At 38.0% G+C, this 20,245-nt stretch overlaps 2 protein-coding genes across 4 annotated transcripts in view; one reads left to right on the top strand and one right to left on the bottom strand.

Annotated features, from left to right (window-relative positions):
- The window catches only part of SCAPER (S-phase cyclin A associated protein in the ER), a 281,456-nt gene that overhangs the window by 72,707 nt on the left and 188,504 nt on the right, over window positions 1-20,245 (top strand). The window lies entirely within an intron of this gene.
- On the bottom strand, window positions 6,720-20,162 carry RCN2 (reticulocalbin 2). Of its 3 annotated transcripts, none has more exons than XM_009278831.2 (6): window positions 19,985-20,162; window positions 17,252-17,448; window positions 14,573-14,686; window positions 13,279-13,375; window positions 10,482-10,624; window positions 6,720-7,526 (listed from the first exon to the last, which is right to left on the bottom strand). In XM_009278831.2, exons 1-6 carry the CDS (start codon window positions 19,986-19,988, stop codon window positions 7,374-7,376), a joined length of 708 nt encoding a protein of 235 aa, XP_009277106.1. In that variant the 5' UTR covers window positions 19,989-20,162; the 3' UTR covers window positions 6,720-7,373. The 3 variants fall into 3 exon arrangements, with proteins under 3 accessions (XP_009277106.1, XP_009277107.1, XP_009277108.1); XM_009278832.2 differs by having other exon boundaries at window positions 14,573-14,674; XM_009278833.2 differs by having other exon boundaries at window positions 19,999-20,159.

The raw sequence follows: 20,245 nt of genomic DNA, 5'->3' as shown, positions 1-20,245 counted from the left end.
TGTTACCGTAAGTCGGCAGATGAAAAACTCTCTAAGACTCAATTTGGAGTTTTAGAAAGCAGGCATTCTTTATTGCGGCGCCGGACGCACAGGGGATCACTCCACCTAATGTGCGCGCCGAGCTGCTTAACTATAGGAGTTAAGTACAGTCAAAATATACATATTCATTAGTTTTCCGAGGCATGATTAACATATTAATGTTAGTTCATTAACATATGTAAAAGTCTTTACACATGCGCTCTTATGTCCATTGGTGGTCTTTCAGGGTCCTCTGGTGGTCGTCGATAGTCTTCCTCACCGTGACTGCTAGTTGAACTCAGTTCTTGCGCATGCACAGTTCGTTCTTTGGCTCGGTTTGCACACTTTTACCTTCACAAACTAGCTGTCTTCAGCATCACTTTCTTATCTACAAAGTTTCAAGGTCTTCTGTCCTACTGAATGTTTAGCTCATCTATTCAGAGAGTATACCCCTACTGCACAGAGTAAACCCTACTGAATGTTTGGCTTATCTATTCAGAGAATATGTCAAGCTTGGCTACATTATGTCCAGTGAAGAGAACCAGATGTCTCTTCAATATTCCTTTGTACTCGGTATCACTTGGAATCGTTGTTTGTGAAATGAAAATGGAGAATAGAAGGCGCTTCTACAGTCCTTCAAAGCTTCTGTAACAATTACATCTAAGAGAGATGGCTTCACGATTGCTGTAACACAGTCATGTTTAAAATTAAAACAGCCCAGCCTCTGGTGTCTTACTGAGTCCTAAAGCCTAGAGACACCAATGCAATGAAACCACTTCCAGAGGAACACCATGGCTAAAATATACAAGCATTTTAGCTGGTTAGCTGCGCCTGCCGTTTCTATTTCCATACAAATGGCTATCCAAATTTCAATGCGAGAAATGTTAGGGGCTTTCAAATTATCCACAATCGTGCCAATTTAAAAATTTTTAAATCACCTTGTCTTCTGTGAGGAGCCAATCTCTGTTCCCATGGAAACAGAAACGGCAGCCTCCAAGCATCTGGCTTGATTTGTTACAACTCCTCTGAACCCATCTACGGCTGCTGGCTGAACGCTGATTCAATATGCTCCAGACCCTACGACATCAGCTCTGTTCGGCTCTGACACACGTTCCCTTTGCTTCTTTCAGAAGGAACTATTTGACCATCCTCCCAAAAGCACTGTTTCACAGTGCAAGACAGTCCTGCTGGCATTTTGCTGCAGGAAAATTGACAACTAACATCAAGATTAATTGCATAGACTACATTCTTAACCAATATCTAGCATTTCATGGCAGTTTCCAACAGAGGCCTTCACTGAATGGTGGACCCAGTCCCTGATGTTTTACCCAAGAGAAAGATAATCATAGTCTTTGCCATAATTATGAAGAACATGAATGGATTTCCTCTAAAATTAACATCATGATACTCTGTGTATCTTAGAATTATTGTTCGTATCACGGAGATGTGGGGTCTTTTTGTGCTCGGTACGTGTTTGAACACGGTTAGCTACCATCCTTATCCCTGAACATGTTTCAAAGACAAAAAAAGGAGAAGAGAGACTGTGGGAAAGTGCAGTGTCACAGCAGGCTTGATTAAGAGGAACAGTATCTGGTAGCTCTTTGGAGAGAAGTATAACCACTTTGTGAAAGAGAAAATGAAAAGATCTGGGTTTCTATCTCCCCTTCTTGTCCTAACTTCAGGTACCTGCAGAAAGATACTTTTTATTTCTCTGACACCTTTTGTGTGTTTTACCAACACACTTGCTTTCTCCATTCCTTTAATTCAAAGGAAATCACTATTCATTTGCAAGTATTGCATATTCATTAGCGAAGTAGGCAATGCTTGCAGTGCTGAAGAGGTTTCCACTTCTCATAAAGGACTCTTTGAATACTGCAATTCTGGAAAAAAAGCAGGCTGCAAGTTCACAGAAACATTAGACAGAAGTTTAGGATATGCTTTGCAAAAACATAATCTTACCTGATTGCGATTACGGGGGGTATGCACATAGGCAACAGCTGTTCAGACTGGCATTTGCAAAGACACTGCTATGTTTTGGGAAAAACCATGGCTTTTTTAGTTGATCTCAAACCATTGGACCTTTGTCCAAAATGTACCATCTCCAGCAGGCCCATCTCTGTACAAAATGTCCCTTCTTTAGTAATACAGTGATTTGTTTAGTATCATAAGGCAACAGTTTAGATTCCTTCAGCATATTTTAGCAAATATTCTGCATATTTGCTCATTTAGAAACATCACCAATTGTTTTATAATTTTTTTTCTGAGTAGAAATGCAAACCTGTAGCAAGTCAACAGTGAACATCTGAAAGATCTGTTCAAAAAAATCTTTAAAAAGCAAAACTTTTCTAGACAAATTATTTCCATGTTTATTATTGTAAACAGTCTGAAATATTAAAGTGTAGTTGTTTTAATTTCCAGACAATACATAACTTACACAGTTCAGACAAATGAGTTGTTTAGTCTCAATTAGTACTGTAATCCTCCACCTATTTGAGAAAACACTTACTCAGGTATTTTGCCACATACTCCTACTGTGATAGCTGGAAAGAGGAACAGGGAACTGGTAAAAGCATTTGTAGCACAAAGCATTCTGCTTTAAGGACCAAATTCTTGTGGAATTACCCTTTAATGTGACTTTTCTTCTCATGAGAAGGGCACAAAGCACTTCACATGGAGCACTACCCTCTGTCTAGACCAGGTATATTTAGATGTACATATAATATACGTGTTATAACAAGAATAACTTCTACCTTAAAACCAACATTGAGATCAGCGTTCACCTTCCAAGAGGTTTTTCTTGTTACTTCTAGCAAGTTCTGTTTTTATTTTTAAGACAGAGGAGGAAAGGATAGCTTGTAGCTGGAAATGCTGCATACTCAAAATAACTTACAATATATAGAAAAATAAACACGTTGCCAAATGGTTTAGGCGGGATCACTTTAAGCAGGATTATTTGTGCCTCCTGGTCCGTGCAAGGCGGGTCTCCGCTTCAATCTCCTGCTCCAAGCGGGCTAACTTCCAAGATGGATCACATTGCCCAGGACCTTTTTGAGCTCTGACTGTCTCCAGGGTGGACATTCTTCCACCGCCTCTCTGGGCCCGTTTCACTGCTTAACCACCCCCACTGTGAAATTTTCATCTAGTCAGAATTTGCCTTGCTGGAACTTGGGACTGTTGCCTCTTGTCGCTTTCTTGTGCACCTCTGAGAAGTCTGGCTTGTTTATACCAGCAATGTAATTTTGCTTGTTCTGTCACCCATCCACTTTCCTTGCGATGAGCTGTGCTTTTGGTAGGATGTTTTTGTAGATACTAAATGTATGAGTTGCTTTGTGTTCTGGAAAACTTTGCAAATCTAAGCTCCGAAATATTGATACTTCACCTACTTGCTGTCGCATTATTCTCCCTTTGCCCCGTTCACCTGACATTTTTACATGCAATGTTTGTTTAGAAATCAAATTTTGCTAGATCCTTGATTTTATAAATGGAAGGATTTTGGAACAAGCAGAGGAATTTTGTTCTCTTCATTGAGTTTAGCTAGTATTTGTTCCTCTGACAGTCTCTCTTACTTAGACATCGTCCAAAGAATCGTCCTAATGCACATTCCTACAGAGCTGGGGACTGCCCCTGAATTAGAGATAACTAATTTTGAGGATGAGGATGAGGTTACCTTGCCAACAAGAACGCTCAGCCTCTCTCTAAGAAGCCTGAGTGGTTATTACATGGAGACAAAGTGCTTTTACCAGCTTTAATATTTGAATTGGGAGTATTCTGCATTAGTGCTTACAAAGTGAGATCAGATGTAACAGGCCAGAGACCTTCAGTACGTGCTGAAGTAGGATGCCTCTTCACCTCAAACCACAGTGCATTGACAGAGAAAAAGCGACAGATGACCTTCACCATCTCTTTTTATTCTTCCTGTTAAGTCAAAGCTAAGGTTTCAATTTTGAGTTAGATCTTTCGGGTTTTTTTCAGACTGGCTGTTTTGAGCTCTTCCAGCTGACCATAACCTGAACCGTGCTCATAAAACTTCCGCAGGTAGAAGTTGCGCCGTTTGATAGAATAAAGTCTGATGCTTCAGAAGGGGATACCGGGATGAAACGTAGCATTAGCTGAATCTGCCGTTGCTTTTTAAAATATCCCTATGACCTGTTTTTAGATGTTTGGTGAGGTTTCTGATTGGCGAGAAAATGAGAAAAGAATCAACGTTCCAACAGCGGTGGGACGGACAGGAACACAGAGAGACTGCCAAAGCATGACGTCCCTACGAAACCAGGCACAAACAGTCCCCTGGCTTTTCAGTCTGCCTTCTTGGCCATCGCGGTAGCCTCTGCTGCCTGTGTTGCTGGAGCAGACAGAGAGATGTGTAAGGAAGAACAGGATTCTTTAGTATGCCTCTACGAGGTCTATTTGATCTGTAGGATACAGTGGTTGGAGGCTTTTTCAAAACAAAACGTCAGTTTTATATGACAGAACAACAGCACAAGACACAATCCTTTGTTCCAAAAGGTCTTCATGTTTGAGCACATGTAGTTATAGCTAAAGTTTGCGTGTTGTGGAAAACCACCTGCAAAACCTGGCAGAGGGGAGGGAGCTACCAGACACTGCTCTCAGCCGTCACCAGAGAAACCCTGAATTTTCTGCAAAGAACAGGGCCAACAGGAAACATAAATTGCAGGCTAACCTGGGTTACTCTGTGCGTGACTTTCGCAGGCTCAGTACCAGTCGTTCCTTCCATAAATACATAGAATAAATTATGCCACACTGGAGCGCTGAAAATCTCTGCTCTGACTCATTAAAACTAAAGTTTCTATTTAATTTCTATCCACAGTGAAATAGGTATAAGTTCTAAAAGATACTTTGCTTCATTGCATTTTTTCTCAGTAAAGTTAAAAAATGCTAGGTAAGGGACTCTGTCAATGCATAACCCTGAAAATACTGGAGCCGCTCTCGTGTAGAATATTTGGATAGATGTCACTGAATGTTAAGTGGCGGATTGCCAAATTGGGCAACCTAAACACTAGATTAGACTATCAAGAGCCACAAATCCTTCTAAGATTGCGAAAGCACTACTAGGCTTCTAATCCTGAAGCAAAAGCAGCCTAATTTTAAAAACATTATGAGAAATCAAAAGAAGTCTACGTTAATTTACTCTAGGAATTACAGAAACGTTCAACAGAATACAACATCACTAAAGGACTGAGCTTAGCACTTCTCCAAATCCCCATTTCAGTGACATTAACAATTACATTGTTTCCTTTTGAAGCACCAGTTTTCTGTGCCCATAAAAACTACATGAAGAGCTGCAAAGTGATGAAAGCTGTAGTTCTATTTCTATCTTTCAGTGAGCTAAGCTCTGATAATACCTAACATGAGCTGCTTACAGAAATATTAGAATAAGCGATAAATCGGATGTTTGGCAGACTCCGAGATGTGGACTGTACAAATGCTGTGCTGTTCCCTATTTTACTAGTCTTGCTACAGCTCTTCTTATTCTTGGTTTATGCAAATTATTGCAATCCAGCAAACGACTTTGAGCTGAGGCAAAGAGCAAAGGACAGCAGCATCCTTCCAAAGGCATTCTTTTTTTCTCCTTGTTTTGCAAGCTGAATTTTCAAGTTGATGACATTTTTAATAGCGAGTAAGCAGTTGAATCTGTCATTAAGATTTGTTTAAAAATGCCCTAAAGAATAATAACAAATGGGCAACTTTGGGTATATTTCAAACCAACAAAGATGACAACAACTGTTTTAATTCCTGGACACACTGGATTTAATTAGACTTTTTTTTTTTTTTTAAATCAGATCCCACTACCACCACGGCAATAGTTGTACTCACATTCCCAGGAACTGAAATAAACGAATACGGGTTGAAAAAACCCCAACCACTAAAACTGAAAAAGCATTTGGAATTTCTATCACTATGATACCTAAAAAAAATACAGTAAAAGTATATGTAGTTTTGTTCTGAATCAAAATTGCCAGCCTTCTAGTGGTGATACTTCAACACTTCTGTCGACAGGAATTTCCTGTTTGTTCTGAGAATAATGAAGATGTGGTATACTGGGAAAAAAACAAGGCAGAACTAGTTGCTTTCACTCAATAAAAGGAGAGTTGGGAGGAAGGAAAACATTAGTCAAGAAGAACGTTGCAAGAGCATTACAGGAGTTAGTTATCTAGGAATTAAAAAACCCCTAATACAGTCTGCACAAGCTATTCTGCGAGGCTTTGTCTTTGTTTAGAACACTCGGCTAATTTCTGTGACTTTCTAGGAGATAAAAAGCGAATATATATGTACTTTCCCAAATCGAATCTGTCGTGCCATTAACCTTTCAGACTATTTCAAATAATCACATAACGGGACAGTAGTTACTTTTATGAATGGTAATTGTGGAGCTTGCAACCAAAGTTAACTTTTAGAGGTTATTACTAGAAATATTATGTAATGCCTTGATGCTTTAGAGTTCCCTATATCCCCAATTAAAAAAAAACAAAATCCACAATTGCTTTTGCAAACTTGTCCAGAAAATGTTAAATGCACGCTTTGCTTGTTTTGAATCTTCTTTAGCGTCTAGAGGAGACGATGTGTCTTTGGTTTCTAAAAGCTAAGCATGTTGCCATTGTACATGATGTACATTGTGCACTTGGCAAGGAGTTGTTGCGGGTGACCCACAGTAAGTCATAAATGGACAAAACACAGAAAGACAGAATATTTTAAGTTTTAATCCAACAAATGAAGAGGGTCTTAACACTGTAAAATACCATTGTATTGCTAATGCTGTAGAATTGTACATTAAAAACAATTATTGTCTGTAGATGTAAAAATAGCAAGTTTTATGATACAATAAAACACAGTTTAGAAACCATTTAAAATTAAGTAGAAACCTCTTAAACAATTGAGGCATTAATCTAAGTGTTTCTCCAAACGTATTAAATAAAACACAGTTAATACTTGCTCTAAACAACCCCCCATCTTCCCCACTCCCCACCCTAATTAAACTGATTAGAAAAAATAGTAGTCTCTCAGTTGCTATGTTTTGCATTCTTTCAGAATCATTTAGATTCTCCATTTTCTTCAAGTACAACAGAACAACTCTTCACAATACAGCACTACCCCTGAAGTAATTTATTTCCCAACGTTATATAATTTTGGAAGTAAGTATTTAAGATTAATTTTGAAGGCTAGAAGAGGCCCAAGGAACTCGGCAGGAGGGCAATTAAATTTTGAATGCAGATTATTTACACAAACATTAGTGTACTGTAATTACAGCATAAAACTTGCAACATAGCTGATGGGTGCTTTTAACAAAAGCTCCAAATGAAAGAAAGGGAAGAAAAACAGATTACAAAATAAATAACCTAAAGTTCTTCATGGTAGAAACGTTCGTCGTGAAGCTGCCTACCATAATCCGTTGCTTCACTGTTAAGAAATAAATCCTGGTTCTTAAGAATTTCTGCTTCAGAAAGCTTTTTATCATCATTCAAATCCATTTCTTCAATAAGGTGAAGAGCCTTTAAAATAAATGGAACACCATGTGCACAGTTAATAGATACGAGCATTTATAAATAATGCTTTTGGAATGGCTTTGTCAAAGTCCTGCCACGACACCGTTATTTGTTACAAGCTAGACAAGATTTTACATTCAGAACAGAGCCTTTCTTTCCTTGGTTTGTTTCCCTTTGCCTCTTTTATTTAGTGGCAAAATCATAGTATCAGATCTCTACCCTCACTATCAATTCTAAAGCAACAAATCAATGTCAAACCCATAGCTTTACTTTGAGGGTGGAAGACAGTATTAAACCAGCAAAGATTAATCGTATTCCTGGGAGCACCCGTAGTCCTTGAAATCCACGGGCGAGTGCAGTACGCATCTTTAGTGTATGAGCTGCAGAAAATGCAAGCTTAGCATGTCAGCTAGAGACCCTGTGTTTGCAGAGGGCCCCTCTGGACATTCAGCCACTGAATGACAGCTACAATAGCAAGTTCTTGATGTGTGGGACCTCAACTAGGGTTTGAGCCGATGCAGTCTTCAAGTTGAGCATCCTCTTGCAGAAATGTGCACCCGTTATCTCTCAGTCACGTATTTACCCTGTCTCTGACAAGAGAAGCATCGTTTACAGCTCTCAGGTTAAGCTGTAGGCACTCTTGCTTTCAACTCTGGAGGTGTCTACTGCGCTAAGCCATTTTTTATTTCCTGAACCTGTGGAGACTCACTTTTCCATCATACATGCATATTAAAAAAAAAAAAAGGAAGTAGGGATAGAGATTTGCAGCTGGATATTCTGTATCTATTTATGATTTGCAAAAAATGCTCCATGGCTATAATTCATTATTAAAATGTAACTGGAAAGTATTTGATGTACACCATGAAAAAGGGTTTTCTACCTCCAACAGTGGATGAGATAAGCCATCTATGCGTAAGAACTTCAACTTTGGGTAGCAATTCATGTTCTCGCTCATTTCCTGAAAGCAAAAGCTTGCTTTTCCGAAAAAACTTTTAAATACTAAATCATGATGATGTCAAATGAAACTGCAAGTTAAAACAATTCTCAGATTTTTGCTTATTTATATATTGTAAAAGGAGGGAAGTTCAGCAGTAAAACAAAAAAAGTGGCAGAATATTTTAGTTGTAGCTTATTCACAAGCATTACATAGCTCAAAGTTAAAAAGCTAGTACAGCAGCTCTATTGCACCTATTATTTCTGAGAAACAGAGGAGTCCTAGTAGTACGTGTTTTTTATTTGCTAAACATCTACAAATACAATGATTTAGAGAATCCTTCTGTTCCTACGTTTTCTAATTGGTTTGGCTCAATATAACTGCTTAGTGACTTTTTTTTTTTAAAGTTAAATATTACTTACATTTAAGCTGACTACATCACCAAAAAGGACTGAAGAAAATAACAGGGACTAATGTCAGCCAAGCAGATTTTAAAAGCACTCTGCATGGCAAAAGCTACAAGATTATTAAGACAAACATCTTGGTAAACACATATAAATTCCTGGAAATGGAATGTATAGTAATTTTTCTATTTTTATGTTATTTTGCTACCAGGTTTCTCAAGTCATTTTGCAATGCCAAAATGAAGCTGCAATATTCAGCTTTCAAACAGCAGTTTATGACTTAAGTCAATCCCTTTAGGATTAATTACTTTGCTAAGCCCTTATATTAACTGAAGAAAAAAACAGCACATCAGAGAAACAAGTAAAAAAACGATTTCTTGCAGAACTGAGCTATTACTACAGCATGGCCTTGCTGTAAGCTAAAATTTGAATGAATAGTGAAGAACTGCTAAAAAAAACGCAACCAAGCAAACCAACACGGGTATGAATAGACTCGACACCACACAGAATTCACGTCAGTTAGAACAGCATTCTTTCTGTGAAATAAGAACCAACCACCCTCAAGAGTCAGATGTTAAAAAAAGTTTGCGCAAAGGCTTACAAACCCACATTTACAAAAATACTACTAGAGCAATTTAACAGCTTGGCTTCTTACAAGGTTAGATACGTTAGCACCCAGTGCTGCGTCCCAGCCACGTTGCTTTTTCTGTCACCAACAGAGCTGAAAAAGGAAGAGGCAGGACCTCAGTAATGAGATGGTCCAACACAGCAGATGGGCTATGCTGTTTGACACAAAGCGTCTCCTGTCTCCACCAGGAATTGCAGAGGCATGGGAACACCTGTTGTTCCTGCCATTCTGAACACCAAAATCCTCCAGTGCAAAGGAAAAAGATTTGGACGAATTAAGATAAAAAGTTACTAGCAGAAAGGCAGAAATCCTCTCTACTGCAGTCAGCGACTGCAAAGTCTGCTTACTAAAATAGGTTGTTCCAGAACACTCGGTGCTTCTACTGCCTGCTACAAAAAAATAAACTAAGACAGCTAAAACGAGAATCCACTTAAACCTATTATGGCGTTCTAGCCCTGATTAAACCATTTTAATTATCATCATCAAAGTTTGCATTACAGCATCTTGAATCATAGAATACTTCCATTTTCTTGTACTTAGGAAAAGACAAGTTTTTAGTTCTACAAATTATGGTGTCTTATCCAGTTAGAAGAATCACGATCAATTTTTGTTTTCAAAATTATGCTGTCGGTACGTAACAACTTCTTTTAGTAGTATATCTCATTAGATTTCCCTACAATAACTAAAAAATAACTGATTAAAATACTGTACCTTTAAGTCAAACCAGATAAGCTATTTAAACATGTAGAAAAGCGCTTTGTTAATTTACAAGCATTCATACAATTAATAGGAACTTCAAATTTGCCTAATGCAGTTAAAGGACCTGCATTCTTTGTCAAACTGAAAAAAAGGTTAAAAATACATGCAAAGACCTACTAAGCATTCTTTTTCAACTACTAAGACATGGTAAATCTGAATGCATCTGTCATTTTGTTGTGATACCTTCAGAATTCTACTGCATTAATGAAAATCTAAACAGCAGTCAAAACACATACCTCCTCTTGTGCAATACCCTGATTATTAGGTACTATCCAAGACAACAGCTCTTGAGGGTTGAGTTTTCCGTCGTTATCCTTGTCATAGTCATTCACAAACCGATCCTTCTCAACAAGTATCCATTCTGGATCTTCCCTTGCAGCTAGTAAGACACATTTGTCAAGTTTAAAGCCACTCCTTACCTTAAAGCAGATGTTTTCACCTTTTCTCCTAAGCAAATTCACTTAATCTCATAAAACATAACACAAAAGTGATTTCACTGAACAAAGACAAGCCTTATAGACCAGTCCCAATAGATTAAATAAATGCATCTGTCTACATATGAAAAAAACCCCACTTGTATAGATTAAAACAGAATTTAAAGCTAAGGTAATATTAAGATTGTAAACTTACAGTTTAACTAAGTGGACATTAAAGTCAAGGGTTACCATCAACTGAACTGTTTATTTTAATACATCCATGATTACCCAAATTGCTAGTGGAGAAACCATACTGTATACTGAATGTTTTGCCAAGTAGATGGTTTCCTACTTACTGGGACAGCTGACATATCAGTAGGAAGAACTTGAAGTGGATGACAGAGATCTCTTACATTTGCAGTATTCACCTTGACTGAGTTAAGATCACTCTCTCCCATTAACGTATAGCAATCGTGTTGCAGATACCATGTTGAGAGCATCACATGACAGCAATATGAGCAATACTAAAGGCCTCAGACATTGGTCATCTCGGCACTTAACGGACAGAGCAAAGTAGGGAAAAGCTTTAAATCAACAAGTGTCCCAAAAAGTAGGTAGATAACTAGTGTTTTGCAGTACATGGGATTATGACATTATAAGGCCATCCGAAGTTTTTAATAACATTCTACCGTCTGTTCCCCTGCTTTAACATCCAAGGGAGGTTCATCTGTGACAGATAACGGAGAAGGCAAAGCTCTTGATTAGTGCAGACTCAACAGACTCAGGCCAATACCACAGGCTTTCAAATTAGTTTACTGTCTAATTTTTTTTTTTTTCTAAAATACCTGGAATATATCCAAAGCAATTCCATTTACTGTTTTTATTTATTTGTATACTTGATTTATACTTACCCTATGCACCGGTATTACATCCTGCAACCTAGCCAGCAATCTTACACTTGTCTCTAACCCTTCAAGAAATTTAGAAGCAATTCGTCGTTTTTTTTTCTAAAATACCTGGAATATATCCAAAGCAATTCCATTTAGTTTTTATTTGTATACTTGATTTATACTTACCCTATGCACCGGTATTACATCCCGCAACCTAGCGCAATCTTACACACTTGTCTCTAACTCTTCAAGAAATTTAGAAGCAATTCGTCAAACTGATCTTTCACCACTGATAAACATTGCAGACAAGCATGAACAGATAATTTGACTTCCTAAAACTTATGGAAGTCAAAAGTAGTTGACATCTCAAGCAGATAAATAACAGTTTAAAAATAATTAGGTTTCTATTATAAAAGAAGAAAAAGAGCGAAGTCTCTCTCCTTCCTTTCTAACATCTAGTTTACAAGTAGATTATCCCTTAATGTCACAGTTCACCATACACTGTTGCCCAAAATCACAAGACAATTATGAAACCAGACCCACCATGTGGTTTATTAGTCATTTTAAAGTGTGCCGCAGGAACACTGTCTGCAGGAGAGATGGCCATTTGGAGAAAAGTTGAAGTAGTTTCTACAATTATAGCTGATTCTGAATTCTGGCTAAAAAGTTTTAATGACAAAGCTGTTATCCTCTCTATTACTGCAAGGACCCTAGCAACAATTTCACTCCTTTGTAACGACTTCAGATAGACTGGCTTGGAAAAGCTTTTTTAAAGTCAGAGCAGGAAAACGATAAAGAACCCTGTAGTTGCATGAGAGATATATTGTTTTTGCTGGCTCTGGCAAACAAAGATGGTAATAAAAGGTGAAATTCCAGGTGGTTGATTGGAGTGAAGAAAAACTGACTATTCCCCTATTTCTCCGTATCCTCATGTGGCTTAAACATTTTCCGCAGCTAGGATGCTAGTCCACACTTAAGAATTAGCACTCCTTAAGACCAAGCAGACTTTCGACATGCCTCAAGCTACTGGTCTTTTTGGAACCGGAGGAGTTATTTGCACTATCTTGTAGCAAATCAAATACAGCGTATAAAATACTTATCTGTTAGCAACACAGCTAGAGAAAAGTATTGATAAACACCAGGTGAGCGTCCTTTTTCTTGTTAAAGAAGGAACAGAGCAAGTTTAAGGAAGGGCAAGAGTGGAAAAAAACCAAAAAGTGAAAGCACGTAGGCTTTTGTTATCCGGTACAGTGAACGGACTCCTTACGCTTCCCCTCCACCTCTCTTAAAACACACACAGCTTCAATCCTTCTGAAGCAAGGCTGACAGCTGCCTTCTTCAGCTGATAAAGACCAAGAAAGTTTAACCTTACATTCATGCTGGCTGGTTTCGCAGATGTATTCAGTTAGCAAAACTGCATCTTATTTCAGCTGCATACCTAGCGATGAGGAATATGCTTCAGTCTTTAGGAAAACAAGAAGTAACTTGCAAGGAAACACTGGAATGGGCTATACACAAACTACTGCCAAACACATACAGGGCAGACTGAAATAATGACCTACTATGCCCAGTACCAGGAAACTGAATTATTCTAAAAGACAGGATAACGTTACTCAGAACCTGTAGGTGGAGGTATAAAAAGCTGAAAATAAAGGTGCATAAAATTCACCCCATTCCAAAAGCTTTTGTTCAGTTCCTTCTTTCATGCCCCTGCCCTTTTTCCTTACTTGGGTCTCTTCTGTAGTCACCAAGGAATTCTTCCAGGCTAACAAATCCATCACCATCTTTATCATGTTCTTCTAAAGCCTCCTGAATGACAAAGTCCTTTTGCATACATACAAAAAGCAAAGTATCAATTTGTGAAAAATTAGCATCTTGTAATCAAGAGAAACAGCAATAAATCATTTTAGAGCAGTAAGGTATTCCTTAAAGTAAAGACTTGCTCATTTCAAACGTGCTTTTCTGTTTTACGCAGACTAGTGCAGTAATTGGTTCCTGTGCAACAAAACAGATCTGTTCTTAAGAGTTTAGATGTCAGGTTTTATGGAAACCAAATCTGAAAGGTGAATCCTTCATCATAACTCAAAACTACACAAGTAGCTGAGAAACATGAATTTGTACAAAGCTGTTATCATCTCATTTCACTTTTCTTTTTTTACGTGATGTATTCTCTAATTTGCCTTTTTGCAACTTTATGAAATTGTTAGGAAAACTGGTTGGTATTTTTGGTCCTGTGAAGCCAGCGTGCCTGTTCTTGTAGTTCTGTCTTTTCTTGTTTGTCCATAATCAACAGTTACATCAACACAAACAGAGGCTCTGTTTGCATGGCACTCCTCCTGGCAGTTGGCTCTGCAGCATCAGACAGCCAAAACTGAAGGCTCTATTGCAGAAAAGCACCAATGTACTTTTAACTGGGGTCACCTGTCGGTACGGAGCTGGAATGACACCGACAGTCACAGCAGTGATGAAACAGATGACCAAGGATGAAGTGCTCCTGGCTGAAATAATCAACCCCCAATAGTACAGTCAATATTAAAGCTTCAGACGGGCTTGAATGCTCTTTTTTGGCCAGAAAAGTGACTATTGTGTCACTTTAAGCAAAGTGAGAGTAACCGACACTTGACCTTTTCCTTTGCAAAGAAATCTTTCCTGTAAGTCTCCCTAACTAGAATTGAACTCTGAACTAGGCATGAGACTTCCTCAAGCAAAAATCTCACTGATATATTTCCAGCCTAACGGAGTTTAGAGAGAGCTATGTCAGTCCAATCCGAAAAGTTTGGGACAGTTGTGCAGTAATAGTTCTCGAAACAGATTTGAAAGCAAAGCACTGAACTACTGCTCCAGCTCCTGAACTCCAGCACTGGATCCACAACACATTATCTGATTTTTAATTTGGTCTGTAAAAGCAGTACATGTAAGTGCTCAAACGCACAGTTCCTGTAGTACTGGGGCTAAGCACATGCATTAAAAAGATGTTGCACCTATACATACAGGCCGATAATATACCCTCCTAAATCTTACCGTCATATATTCCACTTCTTCAGGATGTTCAAAAGCAACAAATTCATCCACATTTAGATGAGGAACATCATCTCTATTAGCTTTTTCAAAACGCTTTTTCTCCTTTAAATGAAGCTTAGAAAATAGATTTAGTTAGAGCACTTAATGAAAAGGAAAAACAACATTATAGTAGCTGGCTGTAAGCTCATTAGAATATTAATGGTTTCACATTACCGACTCATATTATACTGATGTTGTATTTTCACTAAAAAGAGCTCATCCAAAGCAACAAGAACAGCACTTTTAATTGAGGTAGTTTTATTCTAAGAATCGCATAAAAACTTCCTTTGTTTCAATTTAAGGAGACATTTAAAACACACTCTTAGCCAAGGCTTCAAAAACACGAAAGGGAGATAATGAACAGACCAAGAATTCTTGTCTTTATACATGCTTCCTCTTCTAAAAGTCACCAATTCCCAAACTAACCTAGTGGAGTACAAGGATTATAATTAATGGTAGCCATCGCAAATTCCAAAATTTACATTTTAAGGACATTTAAGCTTCTGGATCTGTATCTTATTTATATCAAGGGCTGTCTGTAATCAAGGGCTGTCTGTAGTTCGAAGAAGGTCTTGAAATATCATATATGTAAAATGTCTTTTCTGAAGCCATTTTAAGTGCTGAAGGATTAGACAGATTCCTTTAATACAAGACTGTTGTCCATTACATCTGAACATATTTCAAAGCAAAGTCACTTCTCTAACCTGTTTTAAGTATAAATATTAGCATGCCTTTTAAAAATAAATAATATCCAGAATAAGTAGGCAAGTTCTTATTTCTGAATGTCTTGCACTTCCTGTTTCTGTATTCCAAATGTGCAAAAATTTTTGTATTTTTTTCTTGTTTCATTTTGTACAGTCTCTTTAGACAAAATAAAGACCACACCATTGATAACTGATCTCTACTCAAACTGCATGTGATGTGAGCTATAAAAATTCTGGAATCCCATGATTAAGTGTGTTGTGCTATCAGTGTGACTCTGATCTGGATAAGGGAGTGGCCAGCAAACCAGAGATCACAAATACTTTAAAACTAACCATTTGAAATTGTACTTCTTAGTTTATGTGCTATGTATTGACACTTCTCTCTAAATTAGGCTAACCTGATTAATACGGAGCATAACATGTAACAAATAAAGTGTAATTGTAAGATCTTAACTATTCTGCAAAATAATTAAACGTACTCTTAAAGAAAAGCTGACCTCAGCTGAGAGTTTAAATAGGAAGGCAATTCAGAAGGACTGACCACAGAAAGTACTAGACTGCAACATAAACTTGAACTATTGAGGGAAAAAGTCTATTTTTCAGGGTTTTTTTGAGAAGTGATGAACAAGGCTGCCACCTTCTGGTAAATTCATATGCCTACTTGACGTCAATTCTAAATCAATACCACAGTCTAACTCTTCCATTTTGATTAGAGCAGGATCACTGATTTCCAAAAGTAAGGAGAATGCTGAAGATGGCTGACATGTGACACTTGCACAATGCTGCTAATTTTGCTCTTTACAATACATGTTGAAGAAGTCAGCAAGCAGGAAAACCTAGCAAGCAGTCAAACAAAGTACAGCATAAATAAGTGAGTAGGAGTTCTAGCTCAGCATATATATCTATGATGGCAGTATCTCAAACATGGGATCAATATTTTGACTGGTAGTTTCATTTAAAGTATTGTTTTATTTAAAAGCTATGTAATTATTCACTTAAGTGACCTCCAAAGCTTTACAGTTTGTTTCTTCCGTGTGTAAAATCCCCTGCCCATTGCCTAATTTAGCTTCACTTCTGCCGACATCCTGTATTATCTACTACTACTTTACTAAAAGCAGCCAAAGCAATCCTCACAGAAAAAAAAAACAAAACAACTCAGGCCAGAATAGTCTAAAAACTCACTTATTCTCATTTTGGGAAATATTTACATGTACTTATAAATGTGTAACTTGAAAGGAAACAAGTTTTGCTATGTGGTGATTCTCGGTGAACCTTCCCTCCCTGCCTCTCTTGCCTCTTTCCTTTCCACTCTTAAATATTTGTTTTCATATATGAGATTAATCCATAACTTCTATTGTTTATACATCCAGTTTTAGCTCTCAGAGTTGCATTTCGATTGCTAAAAATGTCTGAATCGCTATTGCTTTCTCTGTGGGTCTCTAATGGACAGAAAATATTAAAGCAGGCAATATTGATACTCCACACTGGGTACTTGAGAAATAACTGAAAAAGTGGATAGAACAGTGCAATAAAGCAGGTTAAAAAGTACAAAGGTTTCCTCTACCTCCAACACCAGTGGTACTGGCCCCCACTGAAGGCAGGACACTGGTTAGGCTACAGACCTAATCTAACAGATTGCCATCTTGTTTGAAGATGACGGCTGGAGACTGTGCTCTGTGATAAGACTGTCAATAGACTTATAGTCCTCTCAGCCAGCAAAAAATACTCAGGAGGTACGATTTCAGTCTGTCTTTGTTTTGTCGGTAGCAGCTTTAATACTCCCTTACTTTCCTTTAATTACTCCCCTATCTCAGATGAAAGTGTTAAAACATGTGCCAGCTGCTACGGTTTCTCTACCCATCTTGTTACGTCACAATAAACAAACATTGCTGCCTTTTGCCAACAGCTTACAGAAACTGGTGCTGAAACATTTTACCTGTCGAAATGATTCTTCTTCTTGATCCTCCAGGACAGTGTTCTCATCAAAATCAATTACACGATCATACATTTGCATATTATACTCCTTCCAAGACACTAATCCATCACCATCTTTGTCATAGTCATTGAAGTGTTGCTTAGCTTCTTGTGTAACATAATGTTTAAAAGACTGCTGTATCCAGGAACTCAGCTCATCTGTGAAAATCATTGAAAAATAATAAAATAAAAAAATCAGAATCATCTGCACTATAAAAACTGTAGACAACACAGGTCTATCCAGTCTGGAATATACTCTGCAATTCAGATGTAAGCATATAGGCAAGAGGCTAGTTAAAGCGAAACAATCTGTTTCCTCCATGCTCTGGCTTTTTTCAAGTTAACTGAATGAGAGAACAGATCACAGCCACAGCCTTCAGTTTTGCTTTTGTAGTACCATTTCCCCATTGATACCCTTAGGCTAGAGTTACATGGTTACTGTAATCTGGCTTATATTGGTGCTGCCAGAAAAAGTGTGATGCATCCCTCTCTGATACTCATGGGAAGCGGTAGGAAAAAATGATTACAGGTAGTGTTGACACAGCTGCATAGTGAACTGGATCACTAAAAACTTATGCCGTAAGAAGGAAGATTCTTAGTTTTCAGCTGAGAAAGTACCCTTATTTAGCTCACTGGGACCTGAACAATGGAAGCCAGAAGCCTGCCCCTGTTGGTGCCTGCTGACATATTTATGTCAGCTTGAAATGATTATCTGGCCATGCCTTTTCAAATCTGAAGCCAGCCAACACTGTAGCATCCTTTCACCTTTTTTTTTTTCTTCAGAGCTTTATGAAAATGATGCTGAATATGGTTTAGACAGACAACTCTAAACATAACTTTGTACCCAAAAATACATTGTTCCCATCAGTTTTGGGTTTCTTTTGAAAAACCCACAAACCGAAATAGAACCAAATTCACTGCCATTGCCTTAATTACCTAAAGTAAAATATTAACAGATGTTTTCCCTTTACTTGGGACTGAAATCAAGCCTTATATATTTTGGAAATGCTTTTAAGCTACTTGTTTTTATAGAAACGTGGCTAAAAGAAATAAAGCTTAATATACAGATGAATTCACACAAATACATTAAAGTTACTTCATTTAAAGAAGATTGGAAGAACATATTCTCTCGGTACCATCCAGTTATTTTCAGATGCCCGGAAGTGGAAGACAACTTCCTCTGCATTGCAAAATTATATAGCTAAATCAACTCAACTGAAATCCTGCTCTGAAGAGTCATAATGACTAACAAAAAACTCCTACAGAAATTACTGCTTTGGTGTAGAAAAATCTTACAGCATTTTCTAAATACGGAAGTGTCTTATTCTATCCTTCTTGGCAGAAGTGTCAATACAACTTTACTAGGTTTATTTAAATATCGGTGAAAAGCAGTAAGAGATTTTTAAAAATGTATTTTGAATACTGAATTTGTATTACCAAAGGAACCAACTTCATAATAGATTGTGTGAATTGATTGAACATGTGGAGGCATGCATGCCACGTTTTGTAACCACCGAGGCTTGTGCACAAAACCAGCACTGCCTTACAAGAAACTGCAACACGATTTCTTAAAGATGGGTAACATATAATTTATAGCATGGTTTATTTCCCAGCATTTAAGGCATGAGGCACAGCCATCTGAACACATAATGTCCGGTGCCATTAATCAGAAATACTTAATGCTCCGACATTAGAGAAGCAATATTAATATATCACATCTTCTCTCACTGTTAGCCTCCAAACAGAGGCGCCACTAATAAGGAAGAAGTTCTCCAAAGAGGGTTTTGCAACACACTGAGAAATAACTGAGCTGGAAGAGCTTCGATACAGTAAGTTTCTCAGTGTAAAAACACGTTCCACTGTGAGTTTTCTTTTGGGAAGTGAGGAGAAGGCAAGTTTCCATTAGGCTGAGAATCAGATGCAATACATACCATGAGGATGGAGTATGGGTGGAATTTCTACACTTTAAAATAGACCTCTTCCCTTAATAGCCTTCACGTTGTGAACTGCCTGTTGTTTATTACAGGGATTAGCAATCCCACGGAAGTTATATACTATCTCACCTCTACGCAACCAGCTGCAGGAACACTGAAATAAGTGTGCAGTTGATTAGCTTCAGCATGTAAAGACATTCAAGAGATATAGTTGATCTTGTCTTTAAAACCACATTTTATCCTCTCACCTAGAAAGCTTTCTGCATGTTTAATACCATGTTAATGAAATATCACTGTTCTGGTGTTTGAACAAGGATTCTGCTTGCTCTGTGTGTGTGTACGTGACAGACTTTTCATTTTTTGTCAAAATCACAGCAAAACAACAAAAATACATTTTCATAATGAGTTTAAAAATGAAATTAAGAAAGTGTCATGATGATGTACTGAAAGGAAGTGCCTGAGTTTACTGTGGACTTCACAAGTTCGACTGATAAAAACCTGTCTGGGAAGAGACATTTGATACTACACTGTGATGAAATGAGCATACGATCCCTCAGTGTCACTTGGTGTCACCAGGCACTGAAGCGCATATATATAGTGTTATGGCTGCAGCGTACTTTCTTTGCCTCTTAAACTTGCTCTCCGAGTTGCACAAACAGGATTTCAAGCACAGAAATCCACTTGATTCAAAGTGGCTTCAGACGTGCAAGGAGCAGGTAAAGTGCAAAGCTGGTGTCTGCAAGTGAGCATTGCTCTCCTACCCATGTTAACTCACTCCTGTGTGCTCTTGATGGCCCTCACTTCTTTCATCATGTAAAACAGAAATCTTAGGGACTGAGGTATCCTCTGTATAACAAAGTCTTTTGGCATTTCTGACGCACTGTGCAAGAGGGTCGTTACGTTTTTCATGGAGATCCTCCACTGCATAAGAGCCATCGGCTGTGTCACGGGGGAGAGTGTCCTTCTCTGAGGGCACTGGGCCAGACCCGGGACGCGGACGAAGCCCAGTCCCCACGCGCGCC

This window comes from Aptenodytes forsteri, unplaced genomic scaffold (assembly GCF_000699145.1).
Source record: "Aptenodytes forsteri isolate BGI_AS27 unplaced genomic scaffold, ASM69914v1 Scaffold258, whole genome shotgun sequence".
NCBI classification, from domain to species: Eukaryota; Metazoa; Chordata; class Aves; order Sphenisciformes; family Spheniscidae; genus Aptenodytes; species Aptenodytes forsteri.
Note: the sequence above shows the minus strand (reverse complement) of the source record. Positions and strands in the feature narration are given on the sequence as shown.

Bases quoted from the DNA above. Each gene is read 5' to 3' on its own strand.
- RCN2 (XM_009278831.2), bottom strand. The intron at 14,687-17,251 runs GTAAAATGTTTC...CTATTTTCTAAG, and splicing joins AAGAAGAATCATTTCGACAG to CTTCATTTAAAGGAGAAAAA. The intron at 7,527-10,481 runs GTATGTGTTTTG...TTTATTTTAAAG, and splicing joins AGGGTATTGCACAAGAGGAG to GCTCTTCACCTTATTGAAGA.